The 18265-nt window shown below is 42.5% G+C and overlaps 1 protein-coding gene across 1 annotated transcript; it reads right to left on the bottom strand.

Annotated features, from left to right (window-relative positions):
• Window positions 1–389: 389 nt before the first annotated feature.
• Window positions 390–17004, bottom strand: fam110d (family with sequence similarity 110 member D). The gene is made up of 2 exons (XM_022195968.2): window positions 16862–17004; window positions 390–4324 (listed from the first exon to the last, which is right to left on the bottom strand). Exon 2 carries the CDS (start codon window positions 3664–3666, stop codon window positions 2320–2322), a length of 1347 nt encoding a protein of 448 aa, XP_022051660.1. The 5' UTR covers window positions 3667–4324; window positions 16862–17004; the 3' UTR covers window positions 390–2319.
• Window positions 17005–18265: the final 1261 nt, after the last annotated feature.

Raw genomic sequence — 18265 nt, 5'->3', positions numbered from 1 at the left:
AAACAAAGAGTGTCAGGAGGAGGTTGCAGACAGGGCGGAGGCTCTGCTCTGGGATGGCATAGACACAGCATCAGGCCACACAGAAGTCTCCCTGTCTATAAACACAACCTGTTGCAGCCCTCTCAAGAGCATACTATGCAGGGAATGCTAACAGGATTAGCGCGTAGCCACTTGAGATAATGTGAAAAATGAGACGTGACATGGTGGAGGAAGGCAACAAAGAGTCAAGGACAAAACAGCATCACAGTACTGACTACATTTTCTTTGTTTCTGATATGTGTGCTACGATAATTGCACAGTGAGTTGAGATACTGCTCTGCTATATCTTCAAAATCATAGGAATAATAAGAATAAAAGCGTAAAGATGACAAAAAAATGACATCCGCACAGACATTTCCTTATTTTTGTTTATTTGCGCTGTGCATCATACACAAAACTCTTTGGAATAAAAACTAAATCTCTCACATATATCAAATAAAAAAGGAGGATCAGAAGTTACGGGGCCACTTTGTAAACATGCAACCAAACAGTTTTTAACAGATATTAAAAAAAAGTTCCAGGTGGAAGGAAGTTTCAGGAGTGTTCATGCTCATGATAAATACAGAAAAAAACACCAAGGTTGCAAGTAATTGTGTTAATTTATCACATGTACAAACATAACGTGCCCTTGAGTTCAGTAATACTCAAGCTACAAGGCCTCTCAGTCTCACCTCCACATACCTCCGTAGACCCCCAGTTCACATTTCAGTGGCATCCTCGCAAGACAAGCAATGGAAGTGACCTTTCACAGAGATAAAGTGAGTATCACTGAAGAATGGATGAAGTGAGGTAGGATCTGTGGTTATCAGAGACAGGAGAGGAGGGCAGCTTCAACCTCCCTGCTTGTTTTGACGGGAGACGGGCTGACTGAGCTGGGAGGGGTGATTACACATCTGTAAATTGCCAGATGGTGAAAGTGAGAAAAACATTTGGCAGTACGGATTTGACAACATGAGCTCCTTTACTTTTAGCGGTGAATATATTATTATATGACATTTTCTACAGGTTTGAACTTGCTCTACTGGGATTAAAATTCTCTATTTGTACATACTTGCTGGTCAAAGTCCAGTTTTGCTCTCACAGGATTGACTATTAAAAGCTTCTGTTATTTATTGTCGCAGCTCATAAGATCACACAGCACTGACCCCTGACCAGGCATGAAATACTGACTGTGGCAATCAATGACTGTGCCACAAGTTATTACTGAGCATTGACTCTCTTTGAAAAATGAAATGACCAAATGAAAATTACTGGCCAGGCATGACCCCTTGATTTTCAGGATGCAGATACTTCTTTGAATCCAGCTCAGTGTTTAACATCGTATGAGATGAATCTCTGGAAAGAGTCGATGCTATATTTCTATCTTTCATTTCCTCTCTGTGTCCAGTTCAGTGCATTAATAACCCCACAGGGGTGCCTCACATGTTTGTTCCAACGCCTGCGTTTAAGTAGTTTCAAAAAAAGCAACACACAAACTAAACTGGGACAGATTCGAATGAGGTACTCATGGTTCACTTCACACTCACACAACAGTTTTCCAGTTTCTAAAAAACGTAGCTTAGTGGTTTTCCATTTCAAATTAGTCATTAAGGGAGAGTGTTGGTGTCAAGAACACTAAACTGTGTCCATTGTGTCAGACAAACATACACTTATGTGCCTTTTGAAGGGTCACAGAGGGCTGATTTCAAATCAGTTCTGACTGTTCTGTCAAAAGCTGAAAAGAAGCTACAAATGGAGAGGACAGCATGTCCACTCCTCACACACTCGCACAAATACCAGAACACGCTGCTGGGAGAAACAGCTCCATTTTCCAGTAAGGTCAGTCTATACTCACATGATGCCTCCATAGGATCTATAAATACAATATATCAATCTGACAATATGTAACTATGAGCAGGTCTCTCATTGGAAGAAGCGGTCTCTTTGGAGTCAGGGGACTAAAGGTAATTGTGTGCCATGGAATGCTAATCCTTCATGCAGACATTAGCGACTTAAACAAATCCTTAGTTCACTGTCTTTGACACTCATTTGAAATTTAAAAGTAAAATCACATTTTGAAGGCAGCCTTGTCTAATGAAGCTCAGCTCTTTGACTTCACTGCTGCGTGAGGCTCAAAAATAGAACTGAGTTCTATTTTTCTCTTCTGCGTTGCATTACAGCAATGCACCTGAATGTTGTTTCTGAGTGTACTAATCGTCTTTATCATTATTTAATGGAAAAGAAATCAACAAACTCTGCAGACTCTTAGAATTTCATGGCAGGCAGACCCTTGCCCCCATATTAAACAGTCGACTCTTTGGGTCCTTCACGTGCAGCATTCTTACACCCATATAGCCACTTGATGACACGAGCGTTCCTCTCAATGATGGACACACCGGTGGGAAGCTGCTCAGCCAGTTCCTCCTGAAACAGTCCATCTCCTGAATGGCGGGAGAACTCACTGGGCTCCGAGCCACCACAACCATCCCCGCCCACACTGCGGAGCGCCAATGAAAGAGTGTCTATAGAGCTGGCACCAGAGAGGAAGTTCTCTCGTCCCAGACGCTCTATCATGTCCATGTCCAGCCCACAGAAGTCAAAGAAATGCTCCTGCTCCGATAATGCTACTGAGCAGCGCAGACGCATTTCAGACTTGGAGCGATGCAACTGCCCAACCTGCCTTCTGGGTGCTGGTGGTGACGCCCGCTTCCACGGGTCATTTTCATCATCATGGTTGCCATTGGTGACACCAGCGGTAACTCCGTCACTGGTGCCATTTGTAAGCCCATTCTTAGTCTGTTCAAGTGTGCAGCTTAACCCAGGGCTGGGGATAGACTCTGGGCTGCGATCTTGGTCAGTTTTACTTGACCTCCTGCTCGCTGGTCCCCCATCTGTAACGTCTTTATCATTGGTCCAAGACATACGTGACTCACCATCCCGCGACGAAGCTTTCTCCTCACCAATTACCATCTTCTGGATTCTGCCCTCACCTCTGATGCTCTTCTCTCTCATGGAGCCTTGGAAGAGGCGGCGGACAAAACTGTAACCCTTCACCTCCATGTTGTTGTTTTCTCCCAATGCAGCACCGCTGGGACTTTTGCATTCTTTCTTCTGCCTGTAGATGACAAGGGAATCTGGCCTCAGCATGCGTTTGCCTGTACTTCTTCTGAGTACAGGAGCACTGTGCGGTGCTACCAGGGTGTTAATTCCAGGTCCTCTGGGGCTGGGAGGCATCACATTGTTCACATTACTCCTATTATGAGCCTCAACATCGACAGAAGTACGTCTATTCTCCTTTCTGGAGTCATCGTTCTCGTTTTCATCTCTGGAAGTTAAGGAGCCAGAGAGTGTAGAGAAGGGTGTGTTGGATGAACGCCGTGGGGGAAGGTGAGGTGTTAGGCTACCTGGGATGGCAATAGCTCGCCGAGGCTGTGGTGGTGGAGTGGCACACGGGACAAGCACAGGCTCTTGCTTGGTGTTGATCACCTGCTGGGTCTTAACATATTTGGCTTTGTCAGCCTCGAGCCTCTCCACAGCACTGACAGAGCGGCCCTGGCCTCCACCATCGATCTGTCTGCGCAGGTAGTCTGGACCCTTGTTGAGGAGCCTCAGAGGAGACGGGGATCCGATTGGTGTTAGAGGCTTCATGTTAATTCACCAATGTGGGAAAGACATCAAAACTGCAGAGTGTTTGGAACCGGTTCTAAGTGTAGAGAACCGTGACAGCATTCATTCCTGTTCTCACAGTTTTGAAATCTTTTTTGAGGGGTAATAGATAAGTAGTAATTCAGGAGACCACAGAGTCCAAGTTTGTTGCAACGTTTTCTATAGATAGCGTACAGTCTCTTTGTTGGGCAGTGTTAGATCCCAGACAAATTGATATCTCTATCCAGTATTTACATAGGCATTTGGATAGGCAGCCAGGGAACAGGGAAGTCCTTTTTTTGCCAGCCAAGAGCACTCCCAAATGAGATGCTCCCTGCCCACAGCACAGCAGAAATAGCAGGCAGGGTGCACTTTGTAAGGGTTACTTCTTCCACCCCCACTTTTTCTTCTCTCTTTCCGTCTCCCAACGACACCCTTCACTGTTGATCTTTTCAGCTGCCTGGAGAAATCAGATATAATTCCTTCAAATATTTGCTTTGTGCAGGCTTTCTAAGGGACACCAGGTCAATAGTTTTATTGTTTGGCTTCCGTCGTGGTTTAGTTGACCTGAGGGTGGCCGGCACCAAGGCACTTGGGTCGTTGATGGACAGATAGCGGAGAAGCAGATCACGTCCTTGTCCTCAGCTCACCTGTATGGACCCTGAGAGACACAGAGAAAGAGAAGGAGTGATTTTAGTTGGAGGTACTACTCTACAGGGCAGGCAGCAGAGACCAGATGGCAGGAAGGACAACCGTCCCTGAAGCTCAGCTGAGGTTGTGCTTATTTAAAGCTGGAGGGAGTTGCATGTCTGGAGCAGACAGCAATGCAAAGCTGACATGTATGAGCATTTTATTACAATCTGTTTTACATTTACACGAGACAAATATCAATCATGCAACTATTACAGTATCCCATGAGTGGCCAATGAGGAAAAAAACTTGAATGCACTATTGTGTTTTGTCCAGACAGGATGATGACATGTCTGCCTCCACGTGTTTTCTCCACAAAACATACACCAAGACTCATTGTCATCCTCTATCCAAACAGTTTTTTAAACTTTTTTCATTTGTGCAAAATGCAACATCTTGTATTATTGCTCAGACTTGACAAGCAGACACTGTTTCTATAGATTTGCTTTTTAGTACTGCTGCAAACAAACTGTCTTGACACCAATTCTTCTTTCTGTCACAGCTACTGCATTCACAGAACATGACAAGTAACTCAAGAGGCAGAAATCTGTCAAAAACATTATGACTTTCTGACATACCAGTGTGACTGACCTCTTTAAAGTTTTGAGCCAACATCTATGCTGAAAACTAAACTGAGGCAGTTGTGATTCAAACCCACTAAAAGGGTTTTAAAATGAACCAGTTACTTCTGAAGTATTAACTCTTTCACAGTCACAGCTTTACGAGTTATTTTTTAAATTAACAGGCCACTACAAAAGATAATTTACAGGGCATGACGCCATATAATAGGTGCTATATTTTCTATTTACTGTGTTCTGTGAGGAGAGACGTTTTTTTTATCTTTTAGGTTTGGATGCTATGTGGTAAAGGGGGGGGGGGGGGGGGGGCGTGCCTATAACAGGCTGGGACTATTTATAGTTTGAAAACATCCCAGCAGTTATCATGTGTCTACGTATGTGTGCATGTATGCGTGTGCATGCGGTCATGGGTATTTGTGTATCTGCTCTAGTTTTATGCGCCTATAAGCATGAGTGTATGTCAGCATGAGGCTGCTCTGTACATGAATGAGGGTTGTATGGACAGTAAAGCAGTAGATTATTCTGCACCTTTTTGCATAAACACAAAAAACAGTAAGTGTCTGTTGTCTCCAAAGAGGCAGACAAAGAGCACATCTCCAAAACCTGAAGCTGATATAAATACCCAGAGGCACAGGTGGTGGTTTTTCATTCACCCCTCTTCAAAATGTATTAAAAGCCCATCTGGATGGATAAATGCTCCGTATGCTGTGCTAGACAGCAGGAGGGTGTTATATAGTTGTGCTTATTGTTCCCTCAGGTCTGCTTCATGTCTTATCAAATGCTATTTTAGCTTTTCCTTCACAAGAGGTAAAACAATGAACCAGGAAAAAGGATCCATGTTTCATCTGTCAGGACGAACTGCATGACACTACTGATAGTGGCAAACAATTACATCCCCACCTTCACCTTTTATACTCTGATTTACAGAATATGGGTGATAGAATGACATGCAACACAAGGTTGAGGCCATTTGAAGCAAAGAAAATATGACTTCATGCACTTTTGTCCAGATCAAATCAAAGCAGCTTGAAGAAACAGAGGCCATTTCTTAATAAATCCTTTCTTTTCATACATTTAAACTTGTGCAATTCACTTTTATTCTTAAATATGGAAATACCCTGACACTTCTCTGAGATAAGCTGGTCGCTTTTTTTCAAATAGACAAGTGTAAGAAATTTATAACATCAAAGACTGGCACATCAAAATGGATGGTATACATGGACCACTACCTAATTCCTAAATTCTCTCCTATTTTTTTGCTACTGGGTTTGAAATGATTGTTCTTTTATGCACTCTATTGCTGAAGGAGAGCTAACATTTGAGCATACTCTCTGCCTCATTCAGCCTCTACGCCCCTCACAGAGCCTGTCAAATGGCATACCACTGTAAATTATGTGAGGAAGTGAGAGGCAACAGCTTACTGGTTAGTTTTTTCCAGATGTGAGGCTATCACAGCCCGGGAAAAGTCAACCCTTGTTTGGGTAGAGTTCCGGGAAAAATGTCTTGCAACAGGTGTGGAGGGAAAAAAAAGAGACTGGATTGGGCATGAAACGAGTAAAAAAACGAGGAAGTGGGAATGAGGGTTATGGTGTGTGGCTTGGGATGTAGGGTATTTATTAGACATCTTTTCTCATGGAACAATCTGTTCCCCATCCGAGATCAAAATGAAAAAGTGGCTGGCTAATGCTATTCAAGCGTTAAAGGAGATTATCGCCATAGGAGCCTAAACAAAGTCATTAATGCCGATGTTGGCTTTCCTGTGAGGGGGATGGGGTTGAAGTATGAAAAATCATATGAAGAATACCAGGGGCAATACCAGTGTGTACAGGAACTGGTAAATCCCCACTGAGCCAAGAGTCACAACCTTGAAACCCACTATAATATAAGCAATATCTGTATTTGTCCTACTTTTGATGCATTTATTTAGCTCTGCCTGCAATGCTTCTGTGCATTCATTGAATGTGACATCAAGAGCTTGAAGGGAACCAGCCACTTTCAGAGGTTATCGCTTGCTCCAGGTGCTATCTTGGACATCACATGACTACATCTGAGTCACAGTGCTAGCTGTCGGTTGGTGCTGAAGACAGACACACTGATATAAGTGTGGTAAAAAGAAACAAAAAATTTAGAACATCAGCTATAAAAAGGCCAAACTGAAAACACTGGAGCACCAGAGTGAATGCAAGATTATAACACACATGCTCACTCACACACACAGGGTAAAACAGTGACTTTACTGGGATTTGCCGGAGAACAATAGCCACCATTAGTTCCATTGACCATAATGAGCCAAATTATTACCCAGTGCATTCTCCTGTGATCTCAAAGCTTGTGAAAAGCGTGAGATGGCTTTAGAATTTCTCTTAAGCTTCACGACCTCCTTCGTCTTTCACCGTAGGTTGTCATTAACCTCCGAACCCTCCCCTTCTTCTTAATGCCCCACCTTCTCCTTCTCCTACTCTGCTGCCTTCCTTCCCACCTTCATCTCCTGACATCTCCTGTACGTGCTACAAAGGTCCCTACCCTTTCATTTCCCTACCTACTCCATCACTCTCATCCTGTCTGCCCTCTGTCAGTATCTCTGCATCTTTTTTCCCCTCTCCTACTCCTTTTACTGTTACTCCCAAAGTGCACTCATCAAAATCTTTTATCCAGCTGGACCCACCACACACTTCATTCCTTCTGCAAATATGATGTCCTTTTTTATGAGAACTGATTCTACTGTTATTATATTTTTTAGTTATCTACATTTCATATTAAAGAAGGTTATTGTGGCACAATGAATTACACAGACACTAAACCAACCCGTCAAAACGGGTCATGAGTATTAATTCCTTGGCCACCAATCTAGCCATTTATCATTGTTTTACAGCTGTGGATGCAGCAAATACATAATATGCTTTAAACAAACTAGCAAGTACAAAGTGTTTGTATTTTCTTAGCCTCAAAGACAGGGCGAAAAGCCAGCCATCGTAAAGAGGAGGGAGACATGATAATGGCTTAAAGGTTCACAGTTTTGGACAGTTTCTCCTCAAAGACATTCAGGTTCTGCGCTTGAAAAGAGAAATTTCCAAAAATTGCCAGCTGCAGCCAATGGAATTCTGATGTGAGAGAGATTTGGGGGAGGGGCAAAGACACTTCAGACATTGTTAAGCAATTTATCAAGCATTTTTTCTTCAGGATCTGCCCTCCTTTTATGGCTAGTTATCCATTACACATCTCTACAAAAACATCTGCATATTATACATAACACTGAATAGAAAAAAATAGTTACAAGTGCAAAAAATATTGAGACCTGCAGAAACTTCAAACACCTGACTCTCATGTGATTGCTCGGACATGCAGCCGAAAAGACACCAACCAACTCTCGGATCATCAATTCACCATGTAAAGTGTGTGGCTTCCATCTCTCTGTTATTTAATAAAACTGTCCCTCCCTACCTTTCTTTCCTCTCTCCCCGCATGTCCTCTCTGTGAAGCGGATGGCTCAGCCTGCAGGGGAGGCTTAACCAGGCGCCCCCATGCAGCTACAGAGGAACCAGATGTTTTGTGTCATGCTACATCAAGATGCTCAGATGGCCCTGACAGACCTGTCATGGGAAAGGACATCAGTTGTCCTTTTAATCGATAGCATTGTTAGTGACGCATGGGTTTGACATCATGAACACACAAAGCAGGTCGTCTTTAGGTCTTGTTATCAGTTAGGTGAAGGCATGCAGCTCTTCTTCCTTTCCTGAAGTGAAAGTGGTGCCCTAGGAAGAAATCAAACACACACAAAAAAATCCAGGAAGTGTTTGTTTGCTTCAAGAGAGCCCGTAGAAGAATAGCTTCATCAAGGCTTGCAGGCGTACCCAAAGAAAAACCAGCTGGCCTTGGATCAGAAGGTTAGAGGAAGTTTCGCTGTGAATTATGTACGCAGTGAGGTAAACACAAGATAGGAGGTTAATAAATTCACTAGGACCACGTTTGAAGCTCTTGGGAGTGTATTTTGCACGCTCACCTGTCAAATCAATCATTGCACAGATGAGGTGCATCTGCTGCCGACAAGGAACCAACTGGCCACCTCTAATGTCTTTCCTCTTTCTCTATGTCGTCTTGTTTTTCTCACTTTCTTTATACTAACATCTGGCACAGCTATTAAGGATGACACACACTAACAATCATCACTAATGGACTGAAATATCTGAATGTTCAAACGTTAACCAAAGCTCATTCAGAGATGTCTTTATGCCATGACGAAGCATCTGCACACATCGATTCTCTATACAGTGTGAATAAAAAGCATCTGCCACTAATGAGCCACGATTCATGTGCGTTTGGTCATTAACCAGCACAGCAGACGCAGACCTTAAGAAGTCCGTTACGGAGCAGGGGAAAGAAAAGGCGATGTCTTCTTCCATCCTCCAAACAAAGACACCGACCTTTCTTTGCATTATTAATGGGCCACAACAATGGTCCTCCTCCAGGTCTACAGATAAGCCTTGACCTGGTTGCTCTGCCTCATTAGTCAGGGAGGGAAAAGAACAAATACCAACACGATGACAATGAAATGCAAGAGATGGAGCCACGGGACATATAGGCTACTGTCCCCTTCAAAAACAAAGCCTGGCAGCTAATTGTAAATCCTATCACCAACGTGAGGCCTTCAGCGCCATTAGGCACTTGATATACGGCTGGAGGCTACCTAGGGCTTTTCTCCACGATCTTGTGGATCAGCAGTGGGCCACCTGGGACGACTTCAGGGACCCCCGACTTGAATAGATCTCCTCCCCAACCGTAAAATGGACAAGATGGGCTCTTAACTCACTGCTGCAGTCCTTTTGTCATTCAAAGCAAATCATCGTAAGGACAGCTGAGGACTGGAGCGCCACACCAAGAACATGAACTGGGACACCCTGGGCTTATGTGGAAGTACATGTGAACAAGACAAAGATTAATTTTGACTAGATTCTTCTCCATACTATTGAGAAAATACTTGTAGCTGTAGCAACTACGTTAACTTAAACCATCATACAAGAGTCTGGTAGCCTTTGACAGCTGCTTAGTTTTATATTTTATGGAGAAACAAATGAAACAACAATGAAAATAATAGTTATAATCCATTAGCTTGAAAAGTTGAGAGAATTATCACGAGACTGCAATGACTGCTTCAACACGTGTAGTCAACCTTTTCCATTCATTGTACTGAATTTTATCAGTGCTGTAACACCCAAGCAGGACTTACACAGATAAGCTCTGCTCAGATAACATGTACACATTTATTCTTGCTTTTATCAACAAACTGGGCAAGTTCCGTTTTTCTCCTTACCTAAGGGTACAGGAAGTGTGCTGTTATGTCGATGATCAAACAACTCTGACCTATTAAGCTTAGTGAGTCACTATTTGCTTTTTCAGTTACAACTTTCAAAGCATTTGTCTGATTAAAACTAGGCGGTGAAGTGACATATCATCTGTGAGACTAATAACCCACACTGTAAGAGAAAGACACCTGAAGTACAGGAATGTTAAGCTACCCCGCGATGCCTCACTGCTGATGAGTGAACTATTGACGGGTGAACTCGTGTGCTCACAAGGAGATGATGTATTCCCTGATCCTCACATAGGAGCTGTACAGAAGTATATGATCAAAGCTAAATGCCCAGACAACGCAGACAAAGATCCAAAGAGACATCTCCAACAGATCTTTTGTATGGGAGTGTGCAGTAGGGCTGCTGCACAGCTTACTTTCAACTCATCATTTTGTAAGTTGATTGAAGTGTTTTCAGAGTTTATTCATTAGAGAATGACCAGTTTGAGATTAGAATTTGTATCCGGATAATCAGGGTCCAACATCTCAAATCTTTCTTAGCCCTTTGGCCTTAGACTATATATGAAAAAAAATATGGTTGCTTTATCAACTAAAAACGAGCTGAACAATCACAAAAATAACTGGCAATTCAGTTGATAATGAAAATAAGGAGTGGCTACAACTTTATCTGATAAAACTGCAACATCTGATGAAATTTCACAGCAACAATACTTATTTCATCCTCAGTTCTTCTTTAGTTTTACAGTTATTTTAATGAAAATGATGTCAACATCAAAATAAAGTTTTCTGTGTCCAAATATGTCACATGATCCAACATGTTCCAACTGTGGCCTCTAGAACAAAAAAGACAATGAATGATTAAAGTTATTTCGTTTCAGCTGAGTTAAATAAATTAAGTGATTGGTGAAAAATCTGTATTTCTTTGGTTGTGGGCTTTTGAGCACATGGCATCTGGATGTGACAGAGGAGACAGTGTGGTGAGAGTGTAAGGTTTCTGCACTAAGTGTCCAGATCTGGGTAACAATAAGCAGACACTGCAGCTCTGGACAGCATTGTTTTGTAAATTATGACCACCACTGTTGCTCCCTCCACATGCCAGTATGGCTTATGTGACCAGAAACACAAACCACAGTGACCTACAGTGTGTGTGTGTGTGTGTGAGGCAACAGCTCTGCACTGGAAATATACTGAGCAGCTCAGAGTAACACCAAACCCCCAACCCCCCCCAAAAAATGTCCTGAGGCTGTTTACACAGTACAGTACAGTACAGTACAGAGGCATAAATCTGGGCACATCCCTCAATCTCTCTGAGTCTTAAATTATGAATCTCTGTTCTCACACTGTGAACCCTCATTAAGCTCTCTGCTGGTGTGAATGCTCTGAAAGACAGCTCTGTCTGGCCAAGTGCCAGATGTTTTGTTTCACCAAGTCGGCACATTTTTCACTCTGCCAGGCATATGTCTGTTTCAACAAAGTGATAAAAGATGCTTCAATGGATGATGGCTTTCAGAGCGGCAAAGAGCAGCTCAGAAGTCAAAACATGGTCAGTGGTGTTAAATTTTACAGTTGTGTACCTGCCTTTGAGCTGAGTGGATTGTCCTAAAACAAACACAACAATAAGAAAAATCCTCTGCTGTGATTTATGGAAGAAGTACATAAAGTAGAGATGGTAACTCACTGCCTTTAGATTTTGTTTAAAAGCTGAGTATGACAACTATGAATTAAGTTGCCTTCAACACTTAGGTAAGCAGAGGCTACATGTGAGGACAGAAAAAGCCAAGCCAGAACTCCCTGAAAGACTAAAAGGAAAGAAAATTAGTGTAACATCTGTCGAACTCCACCCTCTTTTCACACAGACACACCAGGTTGCTAAAAGGACGTTCACACATTTGCAGAATTATTCTAAACACGTGTTGCTGATGTGAGCAGTAAAAAGGTTAGCACTAACTTGTGAGCACTTGTGACAGGACTGTTTGGAGTTGGTTAGGGCTCAAAGCTGCTCCAGCTGTGCTGCGTCCCCAAACACTAGGTCATCTCTGGCTGCGGTGCCAAATCCAATCCAACCCCTCCTCCTGTGTTACTACAGATTCTACATCACTTTAAATGTGTCAGCATTGATTTGCTATCTGCACAGCAGAGCAGCGCTACAAGCAAGTCCAATGGGTTCAACTCCTGAACAAATAAAATGCTCCACTTAATGCCTCTCAGAATGAGAACTTTCTCAAACACTGCTAAATTGAAAAAACAAATGAAGAATCGTAATCCAGTCCTGGTATGTGAAGGACAAGGTTGGTTATCAATTATTATTTTATTTAAAAACTAATGTAGCTGGTCTTCTCCATCAGAAAATCATGCTTGATGAAAAATACAAATATGTGACTTTTTAACAGCAGTGTTCTGTCAATTGACAACCAATCAGGAACAATCAAAAACTGTTAAATCTCACTGGCAGAATAGTATGTGTACAATTCAATCACTGCAGTAAGAAACACCAAGAAAAGGTCAAAAAGAACCAAATATTGAGTGTTAGATGCCACGGACCAAAATCCAACCTTAATCTTTTTCAACTCTTGTGAAAAAAAACCCTCAAGCAAACTCTGAAACTTCAAGAAAAGAATCCCCGACAACCTCTCCCACAAAGACCCCAAACGCAGCTCTTCTGTTTTTCCTCGCTGCCATCTACGCTTAGCTGTTAACCTCCGCTGAACCTGCCAGCTGTCTTCTCTCATTACCAATCAACCGACCTGCTTCCCCACTAACAGCCCCTCGAGTGCCACAGAAAGAGACCCCTCTGTTCGCCCCTGCTCTCCTCCTCCTCCCTTTGCTTCTGTCAGAATCAGAAAACATCTGGAGGAGTCCATGGAGCTGCGCCGATGGTCTCCTCCTGCGTCGAGAGGGAATGTCCAGGCCTGTGTCATCTTCCTCATGGTTGAACGGACACAGCGTGCCATGGCTGAATGTGATGGGATGTGGCAGAGCTACAGAGGCGCCCGGTCGGACTGTGAACAATTACAGGGATGTGAGAGCAGCGAGGAGAAGGGCTGCTCTCACAGCTGTCACCCACACACAGGGGACTGTCAGGAGATGGAGATCTGTCAGATCATGTTTCATGATTTCGATGCCCACAATGAATTACGGATTGAGTGATGAGCTTATGGAGGTGGCGGTGATGTAACAGCAGAAACTGGCCTCAGGTCTCACAGAATGACAAGACTGACAAAGATAATGATCACATCAGTTATGGTTCTAAAATTAGACACAAACATTTGGTGTAAATTTGGATTTCTGGGAACAAACTCCTGAGTAAGCATTGTAAATCTGTCAACAAAGATAAGACAAGTGAAAGTTCCAAGCTTCACAGACTCATCTATTTGGAAAAAAAAAAAAAGCCTGTTCTCATTAAATTATTACTTCAGTGAAAAATGATTCCACACACTGGTGTTTACAAAACAGAAAAAAATACCAGCTTGGTACCTAGATGGTAGGCTTTACTTCTCCTTTCAGTCCTTTGTCAGAGTGGGTATTACGTTATCATAGGGTGCGTGCTTGAATGTGTTGTTCTGGTGCTGGAAGTAACTGAGAAGCTGAGTTTTTTGACAACTTCTTCCTCTTTTTCAAACAGCTCTTCCTGAAAACAGTGAGTAAGGAAGTTCCCAGAGACTTTTGCCACAATGGCCCAAACAAGGCGACAAGGAGCAATAAAGCTAAATTATAAGCCTGACGGTTTGTGTGTGAGTGTTTGAAGTCTCGCACTGCTGTGAATGTCAAAAGTCTAAAACCAGCTGCTGTGCTGCAACACACACACACACACACACACACACTCCTAACACGATGCCAGGAGGGAGATGATGTCATTAGCAGGAGACATTTTCCCCTCTAATTAGAAACTCAAACTTCCCGCCATAACTTGGGGGTCTTTACATGCAACCATGCAACAAACTGTGGATTAAACAAAACAAATGTTGGACGTCTCTTGAAAAAGCCGTGTTTTCGGGACAACGCTCCACAAGAAAACAAAACCGAGCCTTGAGTGTTGCTGTGGCACGGCTGAACTTTAAGTGATAGGAAACACATGAGGGCTCCATTGTGAAGTGAAACCATGAAACACTGTGCGGCTTCAGCTAAGTTCTCCACAGTCAGCGCTGATGTGGCTCAAACCAATTAAATTATACACTTGCGCGACCTAAAAAATAGTGTACATATAAGCAAAAAAAGGGGAGAAAATTGGAAAATAAGAGGCTAAAAGAAGAGGGATCTTTGGAGTACTATTTCATCCCATAACATATTCAACTCTATGACCAGGGCTAGATCATGTGGAGGTCAGTGGCATGGTGGTTCCTTGGATTCTATTTAAATGTTTATAATGTGGTGAGTACATGAATTTGTATGAGTAAGTGCAGTGCAAACAAGCAAACTGTCTCTAAAGTCGTAAAAAAACATGATTCTGCAGGCTCTCTTAAGCGTTGCATCACTAACGCCGTCATCATCAATATCCCTACTGGTGCTATGAGCCAAGCTGGAAGGCAAAGACCTAAATTACATTTCATTTAGTCATGTTAATGATGTCAGGGCTCCTGTCAACAGCCCAGATGGAGAGTACAGCGAACAGCTCTGCCCCTGGGCTCTCCGCTCTGTAACTGGAGGAAGTATTCTTGTCTGCTCTGCTGGGATCAGCATCAAACACAGATGCAGCTGTATTACTGCTGGAAAATCAGCACAATGCCACATGAGTCTGGGTAGAAAAGGAGGACTGTTTACGACTGCTCCACACTGTAATTTTGCAGGTACTCGGAGAGACTTGTGTATCCTACGCGCAACGTGAAGGATTGATGTTGGTTGGCTGTAGGTGTTTATGAGCTGTGAGTCATTGTAGCTTTCAGGCAGGGATGCAAGTCAGGTCCAATTTGCAGGATTCAAACAAAAGTTAAGGTAAGGCAAGGCGGGGAGGCGATGGGCCATAATCTATCTCCAAACAATCTATTACACGTCATGAAATTTAACAAGAACCTGCATGACGAATACAGCAAAAAAACCACCACTTTAGTCCTAAAAGTAGTCAGAAAAGTAGGCTAAGTCATCATGTGACGTGTTCAAAAGCTCCAGAAGAGCTACTAAAAACACGTTGAGATGAGATTTTTCTCAGCTAGTTTGTTTTACAGGGAACACACACAGGAAACTGAAAAGCTCACGTCTCCCTTTGGAAGTGAAACGACATACCTGCCAGTTCATGATCTGCGTCAAAAAGTGTGAATTAAATCTCCTGCTGCTGCTCGCAGGCCAACCAAGCGGACACGTGCTCACCTATGCATCTCAGGGCGAATGTGTTTAGAAGACATGTGTGGTCTGTTTAGTCTGAGTGCAGAGCTGTTTATGCTCCTGACCCCATGCTGATCAAGCCAACGCTGGGTGCAGGAGCCTTTACACAGTGAGGCCTGGAGGGGAAGACGTGGGTCAAGGTGCAGTTGACCCTGAGGGCACGTGATTGCAGAAGACATGGGTCCTTTCAGATTAGAGTGGTTGGATTGCCTAAGGAGCCTCCCCAACTTACTTTTGTTCTTTTGATAGTTCTCAAGTAACACTGTCTTAGTCTTTCGAATGAGTTCATGTTTCTTTTTATTGTGTATGCGACTGTCTACAAAGCCAGACCTGCATTAAATGAGCTCACTGGTGGAATATTCCTAAAATATTGGGATTACAATTTATTTCCTCACTGATTAGATGTTTGGAAACCAGAGCCTCATTTGGGTCATTTCCCTAATTTTATCCAGACGAAAATATTTAGTGCAGATCACAGTTAAGATGGTATAAACCTGTAGCCCCAGGTCAACTGTATTTGCTTTAATCAAAACACAGAGGTCAGTCATGTCTCTCTCCAATACCCTTTAAAGTATGCAGCTATTGCCATGTTGACTCCAAGGCTGAGTTAAAACAGGGAGTCCACATATAGGTTTACATGACAGATGATGAATTGGCCAGCTTCATAAAGAATACTGTTTTGGGTTGATTCAAAATCGTGGTCTGTTGTTTATGGATTACTCAGCTCCATACAACCAGACATCCATCACAGAGTTGCTGCAAGAGAGAATTTGGCTTATATGGCACCGGCCATAAACACACCATAAAGATATCAGATGAGACTCTTGGGAAAACAAACTGCAGTAACCCTGAAGTAAATATTCCAAGGACGAACAGACGTTTTGGTCATTAGGATACACATATTTAGCCAATTAAGAAATCATCTTAATCAGCCTAGTTGTAAAAAGCATTAAAATACCAACGACTAACTGACTCCAGCAGTGATGGTTACTCGCCAAGCTATCGAAGGACAATTGATTGATTATTGGTAAAGGTTTAAACCGATAAGTCAGCCATGCTTTGGTGTTTAGTTAATGCGTAATTATCCTGTGCCAATCTCCCCCTTTCCCCAAACTGCACTCACACTATAATAATAACATTGAGAACTTAACAAAATAAAGTGTAAAGTAAACACATAAGGTTACAGGGCAGTTGGATCAATCCAGACCCGAGTCCACTGATCGGTATCCGAAAAAAAACTTCCCAACAGAAAATTATCTACGAATAATTACACAAGTAAAATATGAAAAATCCTGTCCGTGCTCACCTTTTTCGTTCAGTTTATCCACTCTTGCTGTCATTCAAATCCAGTAAAGGTGTGGAGATCCTCTCTGTGAGACAGACAGACGATCAGCGTGGCGCTGCGCTCTGCGCTCTGCGCGGTCTGCTGGCACACTGACGGAGCGCTGCATGTCGGCAGCAGAAAAGAGGGAGTCCCGACCTCCCCAGCGGTGGGGGTGGCCAGGTAGGAGGCTCTGGAAAGCTGAGAACAGCAGCACGCGGTTAGGTTGTGGGTTACAATGAAGATCACGGTGAAACAGCTTCATAAAAAATCATAGAGTGTGGTAAATATTGGTATTTCATTGAAGTAAGCTATATTACGCTGAAAAACAGAGTTGTTGGACCAGTTCAAATTAATTCCTTTATTTGGTAACAGGCAGTTTAATTAAGTTTATCCAAATTAAGTCAATAAATAAAATTAACTTGACTGATTTGAGTCAGATGCAACTAATTCCTTTGATTTCCTTCAAATTTGCACTGCTGTAATTTCATTTTAGCAAAAGTCAACCTGAAATTTTCTTCATCCAAATTTAAAATGCAAAACGTGATTTTGTCACTTGATTTACCATTCTTTCCTTGTCTTTATTCTGGAATTCTGCTCCAAGAAGTTGCAGCAGTAAACTTAAAAATTAGAACAAGGGTACATAATGTAACTCCAAGTTGATAGAATCCACAAAAGTAAACTTCCTTAATCAAAGCAGAAAGACAAGCAAGATTTATTTGAAACCGTACTTTACTTTTACAGTTTGTTTATACAGTGTAGTAGGATTTAGCTTTATATGCACTAAAAATCTCAATTGGACTATAAAACACTACAGTTATAGTTGCAGGCAGATCATTTTTCAACAGCTGTCAGCAACTGGAGACTGACATAAAACAGAAAGTAACTGACAATATAAATAAATGTAATAGTATATAACACAGGTATAGTCTGACAGTATGATAGGTCAGAATTTATATCGTTTCATTCATTCGTTCAACACCCAAACAGCGTCTGTTTGTCAACAGCATATAAATTTAAAACACTCTCACTATTTTTGTGAGTACATCAAAGTTAACATCCACTAAAAATACTTCAGTGAACTTTCCAATAAAAGGAGCTTACATGCTACTAAATGCACAGCGCTAAGCTAAAGGCTAATGTGAGCATGCTCAAGTGCAACCTGGCATCATGTTTGCTGTTAGGATTAATTTACGGTGTGTGCTAATGGGCACCATGCAAAAAGTACAGCTGGAGCAGGTATTTGGTCATAAACCGACATCAAACTGTGTTTCTGACCTACAGCCGGTCCTGCTGGAAATTCAAAGGCACACCAAGCTTTAGCAATCCATCTTGTGGGGAGCGTGGAACAAATTTCTTGACAATTCATCCAACAGCCTAGTTTCAGAG

This window comes from Acanthochromis polyacanthus, chromosome 12, assembly GCF_021347895.1.
Source record: "Acanthochromis polyacanthus isolate Apoly-LR-REF ecotype Palm Island chromosome 12, KAUST_Apoly_ChrSc, whole genome shotgun sequence".
Taxonomy (NCBI): domain Eukaryota; kingdom Metazoa; phylum Chordata; class Actinopteri; family Pomacentridae; genus Acanthochromis; species Acanthochromis polyacanthus.
The sequence above is the reverse complement of the archived record's forward strand: the minus strand, read 5'-3'. Positions and strand labels throughout refer to the sequence as shown.